The sequence below is a fragment of the Aedes albopictus genome, chromosome 2 (assembly GCF_035046485.1).
Source record: "Aedes albopictus strain Foshan chromosome 2, AalbF5, whole genome shotgun sequence".
NCBI classification, from domain to species: Eukaryota; Metazoa; Arthropoda; class Insecta; order Diptera; family Culicidae; genus Aedes; species Aedes albopictus.
The window spans coordinates 458,583,636-458,609,076 of record NC_085137.1 but is presented as its reverse complement, the minus strand read 5'-3'; the positions used below and the strand labels follow the sequence as shown (position 1 = coordinate 458,609,076).

Below are 25,441 nucleotides of genomic sequence, written 5' to 3'. Positions count from 1 at the left end.
GTCAAAACATATTGGAGTTCAAATTATAGCTTTGTTTGGTTGGTTGATCTAGAAGACCAGCTTAGCTGATTTTGAAGACCATGTTTACCTAGAAGACTAGGTGAAGTCAGGAATGAAGAGCATCTACGACCTATTTGTACATGTAACGTATCTTTGGGCATCTTAAAAGTTGCTCGGTTGATCGGGTAGTACATCTGGTATGTATTCATATACAAACAGTTAGTCGACAGTAGCACAGAGAACATCATTAGATATTCGTCTTAGGATTGCCGTAGGAACCGTAAGAACCTTGGTTGATATAATAAATCATGCGGTCTGAAGTCTGGATGATTTGGGAGATCCTGAACATCTTACACACATATGAGAAGATACATTTGGAGTGTTTCAGTTAAGCCAAACTGTCCTGGAATTCGGAACGTCAGGTCTACTCTTGCGACAGTACCCATTTCCACTACTATGAGAAACGTTGCATAATCAAACGAGATACATGAACTTCTTGACATCTCGAAGGCAACATCGAGACATTTCCAAGATATTCTAGGTTAGGATCCCTTCGGGGTTTGTATAACCATCCCGAGCTACTTTTGGGATAGTCTAGTTAATTCTAAACTACCCTGAAGATCAGAACTTAAGATTTACATTTATGACGGTAGCCATTTTCGCTACACTGAGCAACGTTTCCAAGTAACATTTTGGTGACCAATTAGTCTTGAAGAGGTTATGAAAACCTTCATAAAACCTAAAAATATCTATAATTTTGTTTCGGAGTATTGGCCTTGCAGTCTTTTGGGGGAATCGAAAACACTGGTTGATGATTTTTCCCGACGTTTCGGTCCGTATGGGACCTTTTTCAAGGGTTCTAAAATGTAATTATTCAGCTGTCATTACATACAACAGACACCGACAATCACCATGTAACTTATGCAGGACAATTACACTTACTAAAAACGAGACGACGAATAGAACATGCCGATCAAAACACAATAGCTAGATGAGAGAATCTACTCAGAGTTAGATAGTTAATGCACACACTAAACGAAACAGAGATAAAGTGACTCACACAAACAGAAAGGATATTTTACGAAAAGTAATGGTGAAAGATTCCAAAAACAGGGACGGTATTCTAGACCACCCGATAGATGGGAGATTATCCGCATCACGACGGTTTCAGGGTGTCCATTCAAATTCAGTTTTCCGATTCCCGGATTTTTCCCGGGTATGGACTAACTTCCCGAGTATGGACGAACGCAAATTTTTGCGCTCCTCAGTGTATTTTTATATACAGTTTTAATTTGGTCTATAACTTGATACGAATCTTATAGATTTCCTGATTTCATAAATAATGATTTAAAAAAAACTTACTAACTCTTTAATCACTGGTGTTAATTTCCCCTTCTTACACGAAAGTTAGGATTAGATAGTTGAAAAGGTCCTTTCTATAACAAGGAAATGGAATCTATATGAAAATATTATTGAAACTGATGTCACTGTGTCTGATTTTTTCACGAAATTTTTGTTGAATATCATAAAAAATTCGGTAGAAAAATATCGAAACGTTTTTGGTAAACCTGGTCTTTAGAAACAAATGTATCAATTATTTGCTACATTTTGTGAAAATCTTCATCCAACTTTTTGTTCTACTTGCATAGTCATTTTAAACAATTTACTTGCAGAATCCAAAATCTTTTGACACCGATTTTCTCCGCATTTTGAAGTAAAACGTTTGAGTTCTTCTCCAATATTAAATAATATCTTGAGGACATTCAACATTTTTTCCTTTAGGAAGTACTCCATGCAAACTCCATGGGTTCTGCCAAAAAAAAAATCATGAAAGTTGTACCTACAACTTCTTTTAAAATGCTTTGGCTAATATTGCCGCAAACATATCAGGGATTCTATTGTATACTCTTCCGGGGATCCGAGTGATGCTTCCAGGAAGTAACATTTTGAAACATTTCTTCACAGATTCCATAGAAGATTCTTCTGTGGATTCTACTACTATTAAGGAAATCTGTAGGAAATTTCTTATGGGATCCTATCAGAGAGTCTTTCATGAGCAGTTTTTTTTTTAAATTCGCTGTAATTTACAGTATTGTACTTACTCTTCAGAATTTTATTTGAATTTTACTTAAAGCTCCTCCAAAATTCTGTACAGAAGCGGATAGGCACAATATCACTGTTTTTCAATAATTTTCTCCTTGACTTCAGCCAAAGGGATCAAATTTAAGGGACCTGGCAGAAATATATGAAGAGTTCCACAAAGAATGTCACCAGAATCCCTCCAGAAACTGACACATTTTTTTTTTCAAATGTGAAAATCTCTTCGTCGTAAGTAACTTCTGCAGGTTCACTGAGTTCGCCAGGAATTCCGATTTTCCTAACAAGACTCAAAAAGTCCACCGTGAAATCTTGCAGAAATCTGAAAATTTCGCCTAAGAAGTATATTCTGATTTCTTTTACATGAATTTATCAAGATCCAACAGAAACTACTAAAATTCCTGCCTTTCTAAAAAAACATATTCAACCGGCAACTCTGTTAATGTTGCTATGTTGTTATGTAGCTATGTTGTCATTCTATTCAAGACTTGCTTGACACTTATGAAGTACAGATAGACACCATAAAGATTTTTCCCGGTGCCTTTTACAATTTCCCGTGTTTTTCCCGTATTTTTCCCGGTGGTTTCGAATTCCCGGGTTTTTCCCGGTTTTCCCGTATTTCCCGGATGGATGGACACCCTGCGGTTTAAAACCGATCGGACTTAATCTATGCGAGTACTGTAAATTGACTTCCATTTAGACCAAAACTTCGCATGACATTTTTGCGTTCAGCAAAGCCATCTCGACTAGGAAAACATAATTGGTAATTGTAGAATTGACTAAATATTTAAAATATTGTAATGATAGTCGAAAAGTTATATTTTGGAATCCTTGAAAAAGGTCCCATACGGACCGAAACGTCGGAAAAAAAAACTAGTGTTTTCGATTCCCCCAAAAGACTGCAAATCAAAATTATCCCAGTCGTATCGGAACCAAGTATTTAATTTTGGTGTTATGATGGTTCTAAAAACCTCTTCTAGCCTACTTGACTAAAACATATTACTGGGGTTGTTTCATCAACCATGAGTACCGAACCTCCTTGAACACCAGCGGATACTTTTCCACCTTTAGGCGTGCTTTCAGTCATCCAAACTGTCCTGGAATTGCACGCTTCACAACTAAAGCAGGTTCGGTAACTGTGGTATATGACATAAGCTGTAACATTACATTATGATCCATGTCCACCTCGGAGATTTAAGAACCATTCCAAGATACTTCTGGGGTATTCCAGTTCATCCAAACTATCCTGAAGTTCAGGTCATCAGGTTTACACTTGTGGCAATAGTAATTTCCGCTACACTGAGGAACGTTGCATATTCAACCGAAATCAATAACCCCTTGGAATCTCGAAGGCCACTCCGAGACACTTCCAGACAGGGATGGGAAATGTCATAAAAATGTCGTTTCGTTATTTGCTAATATCCCTATACCTGGTAAAAAAATGTACATCAACGACATCAAAAGTTTTCTGTAACTAATCCTCATTATGGGTTAGTAATGATAACGGACGGAAATTTATACTGGAAGCGGTATAAAATGGAAAATGTCATGACATTTTTTTTTTCGTGAAATTCCATGACATTTCCCATCCTCTGGGAATCTGGGAATCCCAGAATATCGTGGGGTTAGCCAAATTACTCTGTAGTTTAAAATTCCAGATAAATTAGTTGATAAAGCACTTGTCTAGCGAATAAGGGTCGTGAGTTCAAATCTCACCTGAGCTGTGGATTTTTTCCCAATTCAACCAATAATTTTTCCATCTGTACATATGTACGTTGAGTTATTTGAAAATCATAATTGACCGCACGGATTAGTATTACCGAAAATTTGCACTTTGAGTGAGCCAGATAAAGTAGTTGCTTTCGCCATAAACATAAACGTCATATAGCCAACCAGAATCAATGAATATTTTAGAATCTTTCGAGTCATTTCAAGATATTGTATGGGTAATCCAGGTATTCAGCTCGGAACTTCAAGTCTGCACCTAAAAGCCGAGTGTTTTTTTTTCTCTGTATCGTTATAATGCTAATCATAATCTTTGAACTAGAGTGATTAGATTATGGTGGATGCAATATGACTCTACAAATGAAAACTCACCGTAGACCTACTAGTTACAGCTCAATGCCTAGTTTCTACTGTAGACTTATAGTTCTGAACACAAGTACTGTATGGAAGACTTCACAATTCTCATGAGTATGTTATAAATGTCTACTGAGTGCCATCTCGATGCTCAATCATAACAGGTTGATTACTTTGCGTAAATAAAAAATGGCAAACATTGTTGATATTACGGCTGTAGAAATCAAGTTCTGTATTACAGAACAACTTGGATAATGTAATATCTTTGGAGGGCCTTGTAATGTCTTTTGATTCTTCATAGGCTGCATAAATATCATAGATTTATCAATGTAGCTCTAAATGCCGGAAGTAGAATCTGTTACCGATGTAGCTCAGCTTAACTTAAATACTCTGAACTCCAATATAATTTGGATGGCCTAGAATAGCTCAAATGATCATATAACTTTCTACGGATTGTAGAAGATGCTTTGAAAATGGTGAATATGACTCAATCGTCCGGTGCGATGTATCAATCTTCATTAATTCGAAAGATCAAGGAGATGAACACATAACAAATTCGGTATCAACCCAGATGGCTACTCCAAAGTACCAGGCACGGGTTCTACCATGGCCTATTCGGGGACTATTGAACACTTGGTTGGCATAGGTTTCACCAATCCAAAATATCTTCCAAGTAGTTCCAAACATCTCGTGTCCACTTTATGATGAAAAAGAATCATACTGTAGGCGATTAGTGAGCGCATTTCATATATTTATTATATAATTTCAATTACAACTGTGTATATTAATTAGCTGACATAGCAGGCTCACGAGTCATCTAGCCTAACGGAGCCGACCTAAGTAGCATTATTCTAAATTATGCATGCCCCCATTCTGCGTTATTGAAGGAAATGATTTTAGGAATTTTATAATGATCAAATCAAACTTAACACTACGCGATTGGTGAGCTCATTCTATATTATTTTTTTATAACTGGTAGAGATATTCAAATTCAATTCTATTAAGTATAATTAAGCGTCATCTAGCCAGTCAGGGGCTCTATGGGGTCATTTCTATTATAACAAACTCGGTATCAACCCAGATGGCCGCGCCGAAGTGCCGGTACGATGCAGATTCCGTCAGGGCCTATTTGGGGACAATTGCCCACTTGGTTGACGCAAGTGTCACCGATCCAGAATATCTCCCAAGAGATTCCAAACATCTTATGGCCACTTTCTGACGAAAAGGCGAATGATGAGCTCATTCTATTTATTTATTTTATTAACTCAATTACAACGGCATTTGAAGTTAATTCATTTTATTGACTCTTGCAAATCTAGCAGGCTCACGAGTTGTCTAGCCTAACGGAGCCGACATAAGCCACATTATTCTGAATTATTCACGCTCCCATTCTGCGATTAGTGAGCGAATTCCATTTTTAATATCAATATGTAAACATGTAAATGGTATAGATATTCAAATTCAGTTCAAGTGAAAAACTGTTTTAATCTATTGGATTACCAAGTAAGCTCAGGCGTCATCTAGCCTGACGGAGCCACCCTCAATAGAAATATTGAACAAATTGATTTTCGCGTCCAAATTTAGCGCCACGAATGGAAATAAATTGCCATGTCGCTCCAGATAAGGTCAACTCTGACACTCCGCACATTTCCCCCACCAAATCCACAGCAATTCAAATCAATAACCGAATCCTCTGGGCCGCCGATTCGTCCGGCATCGTAAGCCTGACCCACAATCGAAACGGTTCCGTAATACCACCCAAAACGCGGCTTCACCCTCGAAACACAGGGGATTTGGTGAGGAGGTAGTGCGATCAAATCCGTAACAGTCACCACCAATGCATTATTGGCATAGGTAAACTGCGTACCCCTGGGCAACAGCGCAGCTGCGTTAATGCGCATATTACCGATATCGGTTTTCAATTTGTCAGAGGCAAACCCCGTTCCGTTCGTTGTTGCTGTGCTGGGTCCATTACGTGGGTACGTACAGTACACATATGGTGGAATGCGTACCTATGTAGCTCGACGCAGGGAATGACATATCGCGCTGGCCAGGACGCACATTTATTTATTCTCATTTTTATGCATGTCGCGGCGACAGTCCATTCGAAACCTCCTGCCTGGGCTTTTTGTTTTATTTATGAAATTGCTTACCACCGAACTGAACAGAGCGAGCGCAAGGGACGGGTTGGATATCGATACGGAAATTTATGTGAATTTTCAATGAAAATTTGTTACAGTCCGCGATATCTCACCGGGGGGCTTCGAATTAGTGTCGTTTGTTGCGTTTGAGAGCCCGAAAAAGTACTGATCCTGGTAGGAATATGTAATTTGAAGAGATTACGTCGTTTTTGATCCATTCCATTGCCCAGGCAACATTACCATACAAATAAAATGCAACTTCAAACAATTGTAAGGCATCGAGTGCACGGTGTCAAATATTTGTCAAGGAATAAACTAAAGAGTAAATATACGTTTGATACTTATGGAAATTCGATCAGTCAAACCAGTTGTTTGAGCATTGATTTGATTTTGTTCAAATATTTGACCATGTTAACAGTTAAATGTATGGTTTCTGTATTAGATTTTGTTCTACAAAAAAAAACATTGTTAAATTGTTACAATTCATAACAAGCTATAAATTATATAGTAAACTATTAATTTACGATACATCGTATGGTACGCATAACCATAAGTGATACAGTTATTTTATTTTATTTTATTTTAGTTTCTGACATCTAATTTTTGAATAGTTGTCGATATGGTCAATCTCAATGCTTTAAAACAAGTACGACCACGGTTTTCATCAGTCAACGACGTTGACACTTTTACTGCAAATCACTTCATTGCAATAAATATCATTTGAAATAAAAAAAACTATAATTTTACTTTCGGAATGAAGTTGTTCAGTAAATGAAATGCCTTTGTAAGTGCTGAAAATATGTGTTCCACCTGACTTAACCAACCTTGAATTCGAAATGCTACGCAAAGCTCTTAGGATTTTTCTATTTGTACGATACGTGTCAACCTATACAATTTATTGTTAAATGTTCATTTACGATACATCTTATGGTCCATAACCATGAGTAGCCACAGTAACCTAAAATGTATTGTATTTTTACGGACTATTATTTTATTATATTTTGTATGGTGGTCACAATAAACTGTATTGTAATGTTACAATACAAATTTAATTGGACTTTTTATTATGCTGATTGAAGCAAAATTAGTAAAACATCTTTCTAACTGGCGTTCCCAATCATTAAAAAAAATCTCAGAAAATTAAAACAGTCCAATGTTTAGTAATTTTGGTAAATAATAATCATGAAATTGAAATTATGTCAATTTTCCAATCTCTTGATTATTTCTTAAATTTCAGCCAGTTTTTGCAACACCTATCTCAACATTTTAGGTACAAATCTATTGGTAAAACACTAAAATGAGCCATGACGCTTTTGACGTCAACTGTGAAATCACAAGCGACAGTTCTGTATACCACTTTTAATCATCAAAACCGAAAACACAAGACGTTGTAAACCCACCCTCGCAAGGGTGATTACCTCAAGTGGAACCGCTGCGCTTGCGGCACATTGCGACTTGCACTTGTCATCCTGTTCCAGATAGAAGTAGTAGGTACCGTGTCGTAACGGGCAACCGACCACGCGAACATACCTACATACATAATGTCGTCCTTAAAATGCCCTTTCTTTCGACTCTCTCGCCTTCTCTTCAAACGGCTCAGTCTTCGGTGATCGTATAAATCATCCCGCGGGCCCTGACGTGTCATCTCATTTCGGAAACCACTTGAAGATGCTCCGTTTTCCTTTTCTTTTTTTTTCGTTTTTGGGAAAAGTTCGGAAAGGCAGATGAACCGTGGCAAGTGTTTTCTTTTCTGGGTTGAGAAACGATACCACCAAAAACGGACAGTACCTATGTAGTTTCTAGTTTGTTGTTTTCGGTGTCATCTTTCACTCCCTCGTTTCTAGAAAGGATCTTACGCGGCGGGATGCCACGGTACTACTACCTACTGCTACCGTGTGAGAGGGTTAAGCGTTTAAAAAAAAACTAAACATGTAGATTTTCATTTTGTGTCAACCCTCTCTCAATAGGGTTAATTGAGTGGGCAGGGCTGGCAGGAAATGTTCGGAGCGATTGACTACCGATAATAAGCTGTGGAGGAGAACGTTGTTTACCAGGACGTAATATTGTTTTCGGCATTCGGAAACTTCCCAAGAATTGCGTGAAGGATATAGAGCAAAGCATCATGAGGATAAGTAATTACATACCTGAAATGAGAGAAAAATACGAAAAGATGTTAGAACGCATTGCTACTTATTTGTAAAACGGATAACAATATGACTCATCATTATTTCAGTTCATGAAATTGTATTATATAAATTTATAATTACTACCATCAACTTGACAATAATTTCGATGAATCTCAAGTAAACTAGAACCACCATAAAACCAAAATAAAAGGAACTAGGTTTTACGACGATTCTCAATGCCTCTACAAAACTATTTATATCATCAAAATGATGCTTGGATCCAAGTAATATTTTGATTACCAATTAGTCTTGTAGAGGTTTTGGGAACCGTCATAAAACCTAATACCTTTTATTTTGGTTTTATGATGGTTCTAAGAACCTCTTATTGTCAATTTTACTAAAAAAAAATGCTACCTGATCAAACAGTTTGTTTTATGCGTGAAGGAATACCCTGCCTGCGCTCTTAAAGAATGGTTCAGCTCCTGTCCCTTAAAACCAAACGTAAATGTAATTGAGCTACATAAGTACGACAAGCCTTCCATAAGTCTAACGAGACCTATACTAAAGACAGTCTTGAATTAACAAAAAAAAAATGAAACCCTTTTTCGCTAGATGTAATGGTTTTATTGTTCTTTCTTTGAAAACTCTTTAATTTAAATAATATAACAAATTCCTGTTTGGTTAAAGCTGCTGGTTGCAAAAATAAAATTGTCGAGATAAATGTTAAATTAAAATATTGAATTTCTTGATATTTTTATGATTTGATAACTGCCACACAAAATAGATTTTGAATATGCAACACAAAACCAGAGGTGTAGCATGGATTTTTTGTGGACGAGACTCAGAAAAGTTCTGATTTATGATGACTTAGCAGCTGCATGAACATCTGACTTATCAATATGAATATGAAAATAGGAAAATATTTCTTCAGGTCGAATATCTACATACTCCAATGGCTTCGCATTGTTTTAAATTCTTTCAGAATAAATTTGCGCCAAGTTTTTATGGGAACTTGTTTTAAGGATATTCTGTGGGACAATTCATGCATGGAAAACATGAAAAACTTTCTATTCGTACACTTAGAGGTATTCTTAAACTAAGCCTTAATGGAATTCCAGGATAATTTTTTGAAGGATTTCATTAGGTTTCTCCTTATGTTATTTAGAAAAAAAAAATGAAAAATGTTTGCAGTGGATAAATCTGAAAAAGTATCTGGAGAGATGATGTACAACTGCTTAAGATTTTGTCCGAATTTTTAATGGAAATTATAAAGAATCTCCAGCAGATATTTACTAAAACATAAAAGGAAAGAACCATTGAAAATTTCCTAGGACTATTTCTTAGTAAATAAAATCTCTAATAGGCTTAGTAAGTAAAATCGAAAAAAAAATGTTTTGGAAGATGATTCTTTTAAATTATCAATTATCAATTTTGTGAAATTTTGCTTTGATTTTTCTAATTTTAATTTTTGAACATCCTTACACTTTCTTTTTCTATTTGGAATTCTGATATTTAATTTCGAAAACATTTAGAGATTTTATGATAATTGTTGAAATATTTTTATTTTTTATTTTCAAATGATATTTTCTCTGTAACTTAAAGGAAAATAATTTTAAATAATTTTAATTGTGGAAATTTAATACAAAAGAAACAATGACATCTTCAAGGTGACAAAAACATCAATTTTCAAAAATTAAAAAAAAATATAAACGCTTCAAAAGACACTAAAAATTATTTTGAGATATGCAGAGCAGTTCTAAATATCAGCAAAAAATAGAAAAGTTTTGATGGCCCAGGAAAGAAAAATACAAAAATTCTCAAGCTATACGCTCCCCGCGAGATTCGGTATATAGGGGCAAGGATTTTTGTAGAACTTTAACAACACATATTTTCAAGTTGGTTTTTTAAAATTTTCTTTTTTCAAAAAGTGTCTTCAAACATTACATCTTAAAGCTCCACATCTATTTATTTTTAGATGTTTGTACAATTACAAATTATTAATTATTATTTTTTTGTTTTTGAAGAAAAAAAAAGTCCGTCAGAAAATTCAATAAGGAAATACATAAAAAAAACTACAAACCACCATTCTTTTACGATATGTTAAAAGAGATCTGTTGATAAAATTCCAGCCCAGCCGGTATTATTTAGTAAGCATGAGTTACACCGTCATTGACTTTCCAGGCAATTTAGAAAGGATTGCCTGAAAAGTCAATGACGGTGTAACTCATGCTTACTGAATAGTACTGGCTGGGCCAATTTACCAAAAATGCATCCTGACTTTTGCCACACATTTTCGGAAATTCACTATATTCCACCTTTCTAGAAATTTTTGACGTTGCTTTAGGAGTGTGCCAAAAGTCCTTTGAAAGAGACAACAAATATTTCTCCATGCCACCGGCCAATAACACCGTTATGATTTTTTTTAGAGATTTCTTCAAGCATTCGTACAGTGATCTTTCTGGGAACTTGTCCCTTCCACGGATGCGTTCTTCAATGTTTCCAACAATGACAGATAAATTCATAAAGTTGGTAATTTATGCATCATACTGGCCTGGGGGTTGGTCAGTTACGGGGTTGGTCAGACAAACAATCTTCAAAAATGAAAAGAAAAAATAAAAAAAGAAAAAAAATCTATATTTTTTGAAAATGTATCCAATTAGTCCTAGTGTTACATTTGTTCCGGCTCGAACGCATATCATGTTTAAGCAAAAGGTTTTCGAAATATATATTCATTTTCTTCGATGGCTTTGAGTAAGCTCTATTTGATTTCACTTCGAACTAAGGAAATTCAGAATTGCACAATTTTTCAAAAATCTATCAGAAATACTTCAGAATTAGATGCACAGTTTTGAGTGGCCAGTTTTTCAACAATGACAGATAAATTCTTAAAGTTGGGCAATTATGCATTATACTGGTCTGGGGGAAGGTCAGTTTTCTTTACTATAGGATAAAAGACAAAAAGTTTTTTGAAAAAAAAAACAAAAAACGAAAAAATTTTTTTTTTTAATTTTTATCCATTTGGATCAAGTATTAAAATTATTCAGGTTCAAACGAATACCGTGTTTAAGCTAAAGTTTAAGAACAATATTTATTCTCTTCGATGGCTATGAGTAAGCTACATTTCATTCCACTTCGAACAAAGGAAATTTAGAATTGGAAAATTTTTCAATTTTTCTATCAGACAAACTTCAGAATTCCTCAAAATCCTTGGAAGAATCTTAAGAAGTATCTCTGTGAAAGAATCTCTAGAGAAACCTCTTAGAAATCTCAGGGGGAGTCACTGGGTAAATCTTTGGTGAAATAACGGGTGAAAATTTTAAAGGAATGCCTAAGGAAATTACCCGAGGAATTACAGGACAAAACCCTACAGAAATTCCTGAAATACTCACGTAAGTACTTTCTGTAGAATAATCTAGAAGAGTTCCCGGATAAATCTCTTGGATAATTTCTGAAGGAACTCTATTGCAATCTCCGTAGAAGTCTCTACAGGCATCCCTAGTGGAACTCCTGAAAAAAAACAGAAGTGATTCGTAGAAGAATCATTTAAGAAAGGAGAATTCCCAGAAAGAAATTCTTGAATAATCTCTGCAGGAATTTCGGAAGAAATCACAAGAGAAATTCCTTAAGCAATGCCGAGATATCCTGTAGGCTCCATGAAATTCTGGATGAATCCCAAGAGGAATCCAGGAAAATTCATAGAAAAAAACTACCCTAGAAGAAAATCTATAGAGGAATGCTGAAATTCCCGAAGGAATAACTAAAAGTATCCTGAGATTTTTTAAAGAAATTATTAAAGAGATCCCCGAAGAAACCCTTGCATGAGTCCACGGTAGAGTTTCTGGATGAATCCCAAGAGAAATTCCTGAAGGAATCCTAAGAGGAAAATGTGAAACAATTCCTAGAAACTGCCCTCTCTCTGGATAAATCCAGGGAGTAATTCTAGGAGAAATTATTGAAGAAATGCCTGCAGAAATGTCTGCGTACATCCCTAGAAGAGTTTCTGAAGAAATTTCTAGGAAAAGCCAGAAAAGCAAGAGTTTCTGGAGGAATCACAGCAGGAGTTTCTGAAAGAATCCCAAGAAAAACGTCTGGAGGTACCACAGGAGGAAAACCTGGAAAAAATCATTGTGGTATATCTGAAGAGATTCGTATGTAAATCTCCGGAAGAATTCCTGGAGGAATTTCCCGCAGAATTCCAGGAGAAATTCCCAGACGAATTACTAGAAGAGCACCAGCAGTAGAAATTCCTGGAGGAATATCATCAAGATTTTCTGGAGAAGTCCCACCAGGAATATTCGAAGAGTTTCCAATAAAAATTCAGTGAGAAATCCCTGAAAGAATTTATGGTGGAATCTCCAAGTATATCTTCTTTTGAGGAAATTTAGGATGGATCTCTGAAGGAATCGCGGCAGCAACACCTGAAGCAATCCCAGTAGGAAATCGACCACATTAACCTCAGCATGAGTTGTTGTAACAATCGCAACAAGGGGGCATTCATAAACCACGGAGACTAAACTTTGGTCATCTCTTTGGTCCTTTCTTCCTCGAAGCCTTTCGTTCATACAAAAATTTTGAAATTTGTAAAGGGTGTCCACGATGAAATTGGCACACAGAAAATATTGTCTAACTTTTGATTGCGTTCTCCAAAATAGCTAATTGTTTGACTATGAATAGTATATTATGTGTAGCTAATACCATAAAATTTTCATTAAAACCGGTTGAGTATTGGCGCAGATATTGTCGATATCATAAAATGAGATTTTAGAAAATTTGGGCACCCATTTCAAAAAATTGCTTAGGCTATAATTTTTTTGTTACCTTATCAAAACGTTTGAAAATTTCACTCGATAGTCTTAACATAGTATCAATTAAGGGGTAAAAATTTGATCGAAATCGGTTCAGTACTTTTTCTAGTAAATATCCAAATCTCAAATCGCTTCAAGGTAAATTTTAGGTACTTTTTGACCATTTTTAGTTCCGCGTGCACTATTTTGACTGTAGAACTGGTAACACTGTCCCGATTTTTATAAAACTTTGACAGTGTAAAATTGTTGTGTTAAACTGTGTACAGTGAAAATTTCAGCCATTTTTGTTGAGTACTTTCAAAGTAAGAGCAGTTTGAATTTCACTATACCAAAAACCACATCTGCTTATTGTGACATAGTGCGACATATATGGCTATAACTTTTTAACGGTATGATCAAATTGAATGAAATTTTGACAAATTACTTCTACATACATTCTTTACGTACATAAAAATTTTCATTGAAATCGGTTCAATATTTTTGGCGCCAGAGTTGAAACGGCAAAAAAGGGATATTTTCCAAAATGTTTGTTTGCACAAGATTCTCAAGTGGCAGTTCCCTTTTTTCAACGATATCTCCGCCAATTCTCAACCGATTTTAATGAAAATTTTATGGTATTAGCTACACATAATATACTATTCATGGTCAAAAAATTAGCTATTTTGGCGAACGCAATCAAAAGTTATACAATATTTTCTGTGTGCCAATTTCATGGTGGACACCCTTTATGGAGCGTAGACTTTGGAACTCTTCCCCTGTCTACGTGGTTTATGAAGGGTTCCCAAAACTTGGTATTCCTGGAGGAATCCCAGGAGGCACCTTTCAAAATCAGAAGCAGACATGTTACCCGAATCAATGACATTTTCGGAAATTTTAAGCTTGATGATTTGTCGAGTTTGAACTTTGCTTGCCAGCAGCCATATGGACATAGGAAGCTTAAGCACGATTCTTTCAACGAAAATATGAACTTTCACTGCACTGCTGAAGGTTACCTGAGGATGGATATAAGAATGAATCAACCGTTTATTAATGGAATAATTTACGTTGTTAGAAATGCTAACTGTAGAGGAACGGATACGATTGACATTTTTTTTACATTCCTCTTCATCTGCCGGGCACGTTCTTCAACAACTCAACTGATGGATGCCATTGTAATTCTACACTCAAATTTTCTACTATCTTCCTTCATCGGGCAATCCTCCTTAGCATGAAAAGTGCCACTTTACAGCTACTATTATGTGGGAAAATTCTCCTCACTAGTTGATGCGGTGTAGACTGTAGACTGGATTGTCTAAACTATATCAGTTAAAACTCAATAAAGAATACATTTTACATAAAAGTATACCCTGTTTCACCGAACTACTCTCCACTCCACTCCCACAAAGTTAGCATTATGGGTCTGAGAGCACAAGCCATTCACTTAAACTAATCGTGATCCATCATCAAATCAAAGTGCTGACCAATCGCCCTGTCTCGTCGTCTGACGTGCCAGACGACAATATCCACGTTCTCCACGCGTTTGCCAGTATCCCAACGTTCGGTTGTCCACCACCCCAAACTGGAGTGTCCATTTCTGATTTATTGTGTTATCATCATCATCATCCTCGTCGTCGTCCTAGTCGTAACCATCGGTCTTGTCACCAGAGATTTTTTTTATAGCACCATTTTGACACAGTGTCCAAAAGTGGACGGAACAAGCTGCTTCTTGCTCATGGTCTTCTCCACCAGCAATCACGCACTTCATTGATAATCACTGACTGAACTTGGACAGACGCTACCTCTATCGGTATGGTGGTGGGTGGGTTTGACCGTTTTCGAGGAAGGTGCTACCCCGGTCGGTGGATTGGGATGCAGTTATCGGATACAGAGCGTTCGATCGTAAAACCAAACCCTATGGTCGTCGGTTGAGTTCTTTGGTGACTGCGTTGAGATGGTATCGACCGGTGGCCAGTTGGAAATTGATAACGAAGAGGATACCCCCCGATTTTGGATGATTCGTTAAATGGGAAATTAATCGTGCTGCCGGTTGTGTTTGTTGATGACGAATTCGATTTGTCTTTGCGATACATATACCTAACGAGTCAGGAAACGAATTACGGAACTTTATGGCTTGTGGCGAGACGCTGATTCAGATGGATTGTTGAACGATTTGATTGGGATTCCGTAATAAGTATAATTTGATGATTTACTTGAAAGATATGTATGAATATAAGTAAGGTGCCCTTATATTCTATATGCAACGTTATACACCTAGTTAGAAATGGATTGATATCTCAGTCCCAGCTCATCGTTTCAACAAAGATGTCTCCTCTACGGTAATCAATTAGACGGGTTACAAACGTTTTAAAATGCCTTAAGCTTTTGCTAACTAAAACTATGATTGGGTTACTTTTAAATCTAATTCTCGTCTATCCAAACACCGACCAATAATGATCGACTTTATTCTTGCAGCTCCCCTAACGCCTCATAACCTATTTGGTATCAAATACTAATTGATAAAGTAGGTTCCATAACATGTAAAAAAATATTGTAAAAGAACTACAATTTCCTCAAAACATTAATATTGCATGATTATCCCTCGAATTCTATTTCCGTCTAGTTCACGTCTATTTCGGGCATGACCTGAATTCAATTCCCGGCACATCTTTTACGTGAAACTAGGGTACATAGGATGGTCACAAATTATGATTTGACCGTAACTGCTTATTTGAAAAGTCGGTCAAATTCTTCGCAATCCAAATCAAATCATATGTTCAAAGTACGATTAAGTAGAAAGTTTTTAATTGAGATGGATGTAGCCAAAATATTTCAATTTATACGTTTTCCCACCAGATCACAGTAAGCCATCACAGTGCAACGAGGAAATCTTTCTCTGTGGTTGTGAAATACGATGTTTTGTGTGCAGAAAATCCACGCACACATTCGCTTCCATCTTCCCTAGACGAAGACAACTGTAAATAAACATTTTGCCGATGGGAAAAAATGATTGATTTGATTAGTTGAACAGCTTTTGCTGCATCCTGCAGCAGTGAAATCCAACTTTGAAGTACCACAGAGCCTTTGTGGGGTGTGAATTAAAGGTTGGTTCAGCAAGTGAATTTGGCGAAATGAAAATTGAACGCTGCTTTGGTGTGGTTGCCTTCGTCGTACGAAAAAAAATGTCAACTCGTAAGTGGAGTGAAATTGGAACGTAAAATGCATAATCCAGTGCTATATGGGCTGGTTAGGCTGGAAAGTCTACATCTGATGAGCCATTGGCAAAGGTATGTTGTATTGTCGGCTTTTTTTTCCTCCCCTGTTGGGGAAATTAAGCCTCTGCGTCCAATAGGCTGAACTTTTGTGGCATAAAAATTGTCGGCTACTTTTCGCCTGATATGACGGAAATTAGCACATATGACGAAGTAGATTTCTGCCCTATTTCTTCAAATTGGTTGTCTGTTGTCTCAGATTAAGGAAATTGAGTTACGGCAGAAACCGGAGAACGACTCAGTTAGGCTGCACACGCACGTAGAGAAAAATATATTTGAGTTTAACTCAAACGTATTGTTGGTTTGTTCTAATCATAAATATAAAACTTGTTAAAACAAACAATTTGAACAGTTATGCAAGGCTAACTTTTATTTTGTGTATGATATATAAAGATGCCCTTAATCATCATTCAATCTTCTTGCAATCAACAGGCATGATAGGATATTTGAACGAACCCGAACAAAAATCACTTCAACTTTAGAAAATCAATTGCCCATTAAACGCGTAACGATCCCGGCCACCCATAACCTAACTTCAAAGACCACCGGATCGGTAAATCCCGCACTGATGAGGGTGTCCCCCCCACCCACACACGTTCCAAATTCAATTTCTGACCCATAATGGTGCCATAAAAATTTGAATCTTTTTGTTCGGGGACAGCAAAAAGAGAGAAAAAAAAAGTGAACGCAAATCCGAGAGAACCCTCTTCTTTCAGCCATCCAGGGCATGAATTACGCGACTTTTATGATCAACTACGACGACGAACAGCAATTCGACACTGTGTTCGACAGTAAAAGTTGACAGCACGGCCGAAGCTACCGCCAGTCGTTCTAAGACATATTTAAGCAAATGCGCTTGCAGCAACTGATGGACGATGGCGATTCGGCATGAGTGAATGTCATCCTCGGATGAGGCAAGGGATGGACAGCGTAACAGCTGGTGGTTCGGCGAATCTAGGTCAAGGTCGTTACAGGATTGTAGACATGAAACAGATTTCACAGATGTGTACAAAACCAGTAGAATCTGCGACAAGTGGGCTGAACGTGCATCTAAAACAAAATGTAATGAGCTGAAATCTTCGGAAAAATAAATTCAAGTCTGAATCACAATTTAATTCTGAAGCTATATCTCCATCTGAATTTTAGTGTGAAGCTGAAAACTAATATGAATCATATTACACGTTTGACTGTCAATCCTTAGCTGAATACTAATCCGAATTGGACTGGATCCTGACCTAAACCTGATCTTAATTTTAATCAGAATCTTAGTGGTCAGATCAGGATTCACAACAGGATTCACATCAAGATTCACAGATTAATACTCATGTTAAGATCAGAATCCAGATCAATTCAGATAAGAATTCAGAAAAGCGTTCAGATTCATATTAAAATTAGTATTCACGTTGTGATTCACATTAAGACTCTCATTAATATACTCATTTACGCTATGATTCACATTAAGATTAAGAATAATTCTCATGTTCAGATTAGTATCCAGATCAATTCGGATTAGAATTGAAATAAGCATTCAGATTAAGATTAAAAGTAGGATTCATGTTAGGATTCACATTAAGATTCAGATTAATACTCATGTTAAGATCAGGATTCAGATCAATTGGAATTAGAATTCAAAAAACTATTCAGATTCAGATTAAAATTAAGATTCACGACAGTATTCACATTAAGATTCAGATTAATACTAATGTTCAGGTCATGATCCAGATCAATTCGGATAAGAATTCAGAAAAGAAAAGCGTTAAGATTCAGACCAAAATTTTGAATTCACGTTATGACTCACATTAAGATTTAGATTAATAATCAGGTTTAGGTCAGGATCCAGTCCAATTCGAATTAGTATTCAGCTAAGGATTGACAGTCAAACGTGTAAAATGATTCATATTAGTTTTCAGCTTCACACTAAAATTCAGATGGAGATATGGCTTCAGAATTAAATTTAAGATTGTGATTGTGATCTTAATGCGTTTCTGAATTCTAATCCGAATTGATCTGGATCCTGATTTGAACATGATTATCAATTTGAATCTTAATGTGAATCCTGTTGTGAATCCTGATGTGAATCCTGTTGTGAATCCTAATTTTAATCTGAATCTGAATGCTTTTCAGAATTCCAATTCGAATTGATCTGGATCCTGATCTGATCATGAGAATTAATCTGAATCTTAATGTGAATCATAGCGTGAATGAGTATATTAATGAGAGTCCTAACGTGAATTCTAATTTTAATATGATTCTGAACGCTTTTCTGAATTCTAATCCGAATTGATTTGGATCCTGATCTGAACATAAGTATTAATCTGTGAATCTTGATGTGAAACCTGTTGTGAATTCTGATCTGACCATGAGTATTAATCTAAATCTTAATGTGAATCATAGCGTGAATCCTAATTTAAGTCTGAAGCTTCTGAATTCTAATGCGCTTTTCTGAATTCTTATCCAAATTGATCTGGATCCTGATCTGACTATGAGTATTAAACAGAATCTTAATGTGAATCCTCATTTTAATATGAATCTGAATGCTTTCTGAATTATAATCCAAATTGATCTGGATCCTGATCTGAACATGAATATTAAACTAAATCTTAATGTGAATCCTCATTTCAATATGATTCTGAATACTTTCTGAATTCTAATCCTAATTGATTTGGATCCTGATCTGAACATAAGTATTAATCTGTGAATCTTTATGTGAATCCTGTTGTGAATCCTGATCTGACCATGAGTATTAATATGAATCTTAATGTGAATCATAGCGTGAATCGTAATTTAAGCCTGAAGCTTCTGAATTCTAATGCGCTTTTCTGATTTTCTTATCCAAATTGATCTGGATCCTGATCTGACCATGAGTATTAAACTGAATCTTAATGTGAATCCTCATTTTAATATGAATCTGAATGCTTTCTGAATTTTAATCCAAATTGATCTGGATCCTGATCTGAACATGAATATTAAACTGAATCTTAATAAGAATCCTCATTTTAATATGAATCTGAATACTTTCTGAATTCTAATCTAAATTGATCTTGATCCTGATCTCAACATAAGTATTAATCTGTGAATCTTTATGTGATTCCTGTTGTGAATCCTGATCTGACCATGAGTATTAATATGAATCTAAATGTGAATCATAGAGTGAATCGTAATTTAAGTCTGAAGCTTCTGAATTCTAATGCGCTTTTCTGAATTCTTATCCAAATTGATCTGGATCCTGATCTGACCATGAGTATTAAACTGAATCTTAATGTGAATCCTCATTTTAATATGATTCTGAATACTTTCTGAATTCTAATCCAAATTGATCTGGATCCTGATCTGAACATGAATATTAAACTGAATCTTAATGTGAATCCTCATTTTAATATGATTCTGAATACTTTCTGAATTCTAATCCAAATTGATCTGGATCCTGATCTGAACATGAATATTAAACTGAATCTTAATGTGAATCCTCATTTTAATATGATTCTGAATACTTTCTGAATTCTAATCCAAATTCATCTGGATCCTGATCTGAACATGAATATTAAACTGAATCTTAATGTGAATCCTCATTTTAATATGATTCTGAATACTTTCTGAATTCTAATCCAAATTTATCTGGATCCTGATCTGAACATAAGTATTAATCTGTGAATCTTTATGTGAATCCTGTTGTGAATCCTGATCTGACCATGAGTATTAATATGAATCATAATGTGAATCATAGCGTGAATCCTAATTTAAGTCTGAAGCTTCTGAATTCTAATGCGCTTTTCTGAATTCTTATCCAAATTGATCTGGATCCTGATCTGACTATGAGTATTAAACAGAATCTTAATGTGAATCCTCATTTTAATATGAATCTGAATGCTTTCTGAATTCTAATCCAAATTGATCTGGATCCTGATCTGAACATGAATATAAAACTAAATCTTAATGTGAATCCTCATTTTAATATGATTCTGAATACTTTCTGAATTCTTTCTGATCTGGATCCTGATCTGAACATGAATATTAAACTGAATCTTAATGTGAATCTTCATTTTAATATGAATCTGAATGCTTTCTGAATTCTAATCCAAATTGATCTGGATCCTGATCTGAACATGAATATTAAACTGAATCTTAATGTGAATCCTCGTTTTAATATGATTCTGTATACTTTCTGAATTCTAATCCAAATTGATCTGGATCCTGATCTGAACATAAGTATTAATCTGTGAATCTTTATGTGAATCCTGTTGTGAATCCTGATCTGACCATGAGTATTAATATGAATCTTAATGTGAATCATAGCGTGAATCGTAATTTAAGTCTAAAGCTTCTGAATTCTAATGCGCTTTTCTGAATTCTTATCCAAATTGATCTGGATCCTGATCTGAACATGAATATTAAACTGAATCTTAATATGAATCTGAATGCTTTCTGAATTCTTATCCAAATTGATCTGTATCCTGATCAGACCATGAGTATTAAACTGAATCTTAATGTGAATCCTCATTTTAATATGAATCTGAATGCTTTCTGAATTCTAATCCAAATTGATCTGGATCCTGATCTGAACATGAGTATTAATCTTAATCTTAATGTGAATACGCCATCGACGTACGCAAAACGAAAAAAATTGACAACTCCTAAGTGGCGTGAAATTGAAACGAGAAATTTTGCGTTATTTTTCGATTTCCAGTGCTATAGGAGCTGGTTTTTGATAGTCTACGTGTTTTTGCTTCCACCGCAGTCTTCATAAATCAAAATGAGTTGTTATCTAACCCGACGTTTCGACCATTTGGATGTTGTCTTCTTCAAGAGAAAGATACATTTTCCGTTTTATGTTCTATTCTAGACAAAATCACATAGAACAAAAAACGAAATACGTATCTTTCCCCTGAAAAAGACACCACCCAAAGTGTTGAAACGTCGGGTTAGATAACAACTTGTTTAAATTTATCAAGACTACGTAGCCGTCAAATCAGAGTAAATACAGACATTTTTTCAGGAGTTCATCATCCTTTCGCCACTTTGCCACGAAATTCTTCAGAAATTCCTCCAGAGTTTTCTTCCGAACTTCCCCTTCAAGAAACTGTATTCATTTCTCCAAGAATTCAACTAGAAAAGCTTCCACGCTTAGGAAATTCCTCCTTGGATGATTTCAGAAATGTCTTCGGGGATTCTTTCAGAAAACCATCCGCGGATTGTTACAACGATTTTTTTTTTTTTTTTGAAAAGACAAGAGTTCAGATCTTTTTCAGAAATTTCATCAGAGATTTCTTCAAAAAATCTTAAAAATATTTCTTCCGTTTTGTTTTTTTTTTTTCAGGGATAAAAAAAAGTTCACCAAGGATTGATTAAGAAATTTCTTCCAAATTCCTTTAAGAAATTATTCCATATTTTTTTTAGAAATTGAGCCGAAGATTCCTTCATAAATTCTTCAAAGAATTTCTATAGATTATTACCTTCTATGGATTCTTTCAGAAATTGCTTCATTAGTTCCTAGAAAGTTCATATATTATGCCACAATTTGTTATCTTTGGTGAAGTTCCTGTAGAAAACGCTACATTCATGGGGAAACTCCTTGAGATGGATCTGTAGGAATTCCAAGAAGAGTTATATGAGAAACTTTTGCAGAAATTCAAAAAAAAATCATGGAGGAGTTTCCGAGCAAATCTCTAAAGGGATTTCTGATGGTAACTCTTGAGGAAATTCTGAAGTGAACCTCGGTGAAATGTCTGAAAGTATACAAAAAAAAAATCTGAAGCAATCCATGCATAATTTACTGAAAAAGATACTGGAGGAGTTCTGGAATAAATCTTCAAATAAATTTCTAAAGGAATTCCTGTAAAATGTTCAGAAGCGAACCCTAAGCAAATTTCTGAAGATATTTCTAAAGAAATTATTCAAAGAATTTGTGGAAAAATGTCTAAAGGTATTAGTGAACAAAAATTCCTGAAGCAATTTCTGGAATAATTTTGGAGAAAATCCAGCAGAAATTTAAAATAAATCTAGAAGAATTTTTTCATCAAGAGTTCAAAGTTTCAAATTTTTCAGAAATTTCTCCACAGTTTCCTTCGGAAGTTCCCCTAGAAGAACCTCCACTGAGCTCATCGAGAAAATTTCATCGGGGATTTTCTTCAGAAAACCATCCATGGATTCCAGACATTCTTACAGTGATTTTTTTTTTAGAAAATGAAGAAATTTTTTTTTTCAAAAAATTCTCCAATGATTTATTCAAAAAAAAATCAAATATTCCTTAAAAATATTTGTCAGGGATGCCTTAAGATAATTAACCAGTAGAGGAACCTCTACTAATTCCACCAAGAGTTCTTCTGGAAAAACTTCCACACTTAGGACAGTCCTCCATGGATCATTTCAGAATTTTTTTCAGAGATTCTTTTAGAAAATCATCGAGGGAATTCTAAAGGAAACCCATGAGGAATTTCTGAAGTAAACCTGGGTGAAATTTCGGAAAGTAAACTTCAAAAAATCTGCAGCAATTCATGCAGAAAAAGACTGAAGAAATTCTGGAATAAATCTCTTAATAAATTTCTGATTCTGGGATACCTTTAAAACGTACAGAAGCAAAACCCAAAAGGTTTTCGAGACAAATTTTGCAGAAATTTCTAAAAGATTTTTTTGGAAAAATGTCTAAAGGTATTAGTCAACTAAAAACTCTGAAGCAATTTATGAAATAAGTCCCACAAGAAATTTTTGGAGAAAACCCAGCAGAAATTTAAAACCAATCTGGAAGAATTCTTTTGTTTTAAGTTTGGATTTTCTCCAATTTTTTATTTATTTTTTATTCTTTTCAGCATTTTTTAATGAAATTCTTCAGAAATTGCTTCGGAGTTTCCTTCCGAGTTTTCCCTAGAGGAACCAGGAATTCTTCTGGAAATGCTTCCACGCTCAAGCAATTCCTCCATGTATTAATTCAGAAATTTCTTCGGGGATTCTTTCAGAAATTCATCTTCCAGATATTAGAGCGATTTTTTTAGAAAATTAATGGATCAGATTTTTCGGAAATTTCTCCAAGGATTTCTTCAAAAAATCTTTCAAATATTGCTTCACAAATATTTTTAGTGATGTTTTTAGGGATGTCTCAAGATAATTTACCAGAGATTCATTAAGGAAGTGCCCTTTATAAATTCTTCAAGATATTTCTTCATAAATTCTTCAAAAAAAATCTATGGAATCTATGGATTCCTTCTAAAATTGCATTATTGATTCATTAAAAAGTCCATGTATTACATCACTTTATAACCTTAGGTAGAGATCCTGAAGGAAACGCTAGGGAACAGCTGGAGGAACTCCTTGAGATGGCTCCAGAGGAATTCCTGGAAAAGTTTTATGAGAAATTTTCGGAGGACACCCTTAACAAATTTCTGAAATAAACCTCGGTGAAATTTCTGAAAAAATACTTGAAAAAAATCTACAGCAATCCATACTGAAATTACAGACAACGGCACTGGAGGAATTCTGGAATAAATTCTAAATAAATTTCTGAAGAATTTTCTTGTAAAATGTTCAGAATCAAATCTGCTGATATTTCTGGAAAAATTGTTTAAAGAAGAACAGAAGTCACCGAATGATTTTTCGAAGTAACTCCAAGAAATTTGTTCTGACAGAAATCGAGCGAAAATTTAAAACAAATCTGGAAGAATTCTTACTTCAATAGTTCATAGTTTTTTTTTCTGTTTTTTTTAGAGATTCCTTTCAGCATTTCTATTCATGAAATTCTGGAATACCTAGATGTTCTCCTTGAGAAGGCTCTGGAGGAATTCTTAGGAAAATTTTGGAGGAATTCCGCGAAAATTCTGAGAAAAAGGGATTTCTACAGGACACCCTTCGGGAAATTATGAAGTAAACCTCGGTGAAATTTGTGAAAGAACACTTGAAACAAATTCTACAGCAATCCATGCAGAAATTTTAGATACATGTACTGGAGGAACTCTAGAACAAATCTCTAAATAACCTTCTGAAGGGATTGCTGTAAAATATTCCGAATCAAAGAAAGGAAGGAATTTTGGGAGATATTTTTGGTGGAATTGTAAAAAGAACTTCCGGAAAACCGTCTGAAGATTTTGAGGAACAAAAATTTCTGAAGGAATTCCTGAAAGAATCTCTGAAGGGATTTCTTAAGGCTCTCTGGAGAAAATTCTGAAAGAATCGCTGACTAAAGGTCTCAATAAATCCCAAGAGAAGTTTTTATTTTACTTATTCATTTATTTTGAAGGCTCGGGCGCTACAAGGACATAACAGAGCCGACATCATTTGTACTTTTTTTTTTGCCCAAGATGATGATGCAATTTGCGGAGGAATATCTGAGGAATTTCTGGGAAACTGGACCAATAAAACATAATCTAGACTGGAAGAAAATTCAAACCTATCTGGAAGATTTCTTTTTAAGAAAAAAGAAGTTTTTAAAGGAAATTTTTTGTAAGAATCCCTGAAGAAAGGTCTCAATAAATCCCAAGAGAAGTTTATGATGCAATCTGTGGAGGAATATCTTCTCACACTTCTCGGAAGACTGCGAAACGTTTTAGAAGGAAATCCAGCAGAAATTCAAAACCAAACTGGAAGAATTCTCAAAAAAAATCAATTGAAGAAATTTTCAAAGAAACTAAATATTTTGAAATAATACGGCAACTGGGGGATGTTCTGCAGTAATTCCACGAAGAATTTCTTGAGATACTCTACCAGAAACTTCAAGAAATAGATCCTCAAATATTTTTTAAACAATTCCTGAAAGAATCTCTAAAAGAACCACTGAAGGGATTCTTGTAGGCCCTCTAGAAAAGTTTCTGAAAGAATCTCTGAAGAAGGGTCTCAATAAATCCCCAGAGAAGATGATGATGCAGTCTGTGGAGGAATATCTGAGGAACTTCTGGGAAACCCCCCGGGAAGGAACATCTAGAAGATTTTTTTGAGAATATTCTAGAGTAATTTATGAAAAA

General features: G+C 35.2%; 1 protein-coding gene across 8 annotated transcripts in view; it reads right to left on the bottom strand.

Annotated features, from left to right (window-relative positions):
- Positions 1-25,441, bottom strand: part of LOC109418953 (GATA zinc finger domain-containing protein 10) — a 567,982-nt gene that overhangs the window by 493,604 nt on the left and 48,937 nt on the right. The window contains exon 2 of one of the 8 annotated variants that reach the window (XM_029877736.2): positions 7,284-8,461. The exons of the other annotated variants lie outside the window; for them this stretch is intronic. Within the exon in view, the coding sequence (XP_029733596.2) occupies positions 8,454-8,461 (8 nt within the window). The 3' untranslated portion in view covers positions 7,284-8,453. Of the gene's footprint in view, positions 1-7,283; positions 8,462-25,441 lie in introns of those variants that run through there. 8 annotated transcript variants of the gene reach the window in all.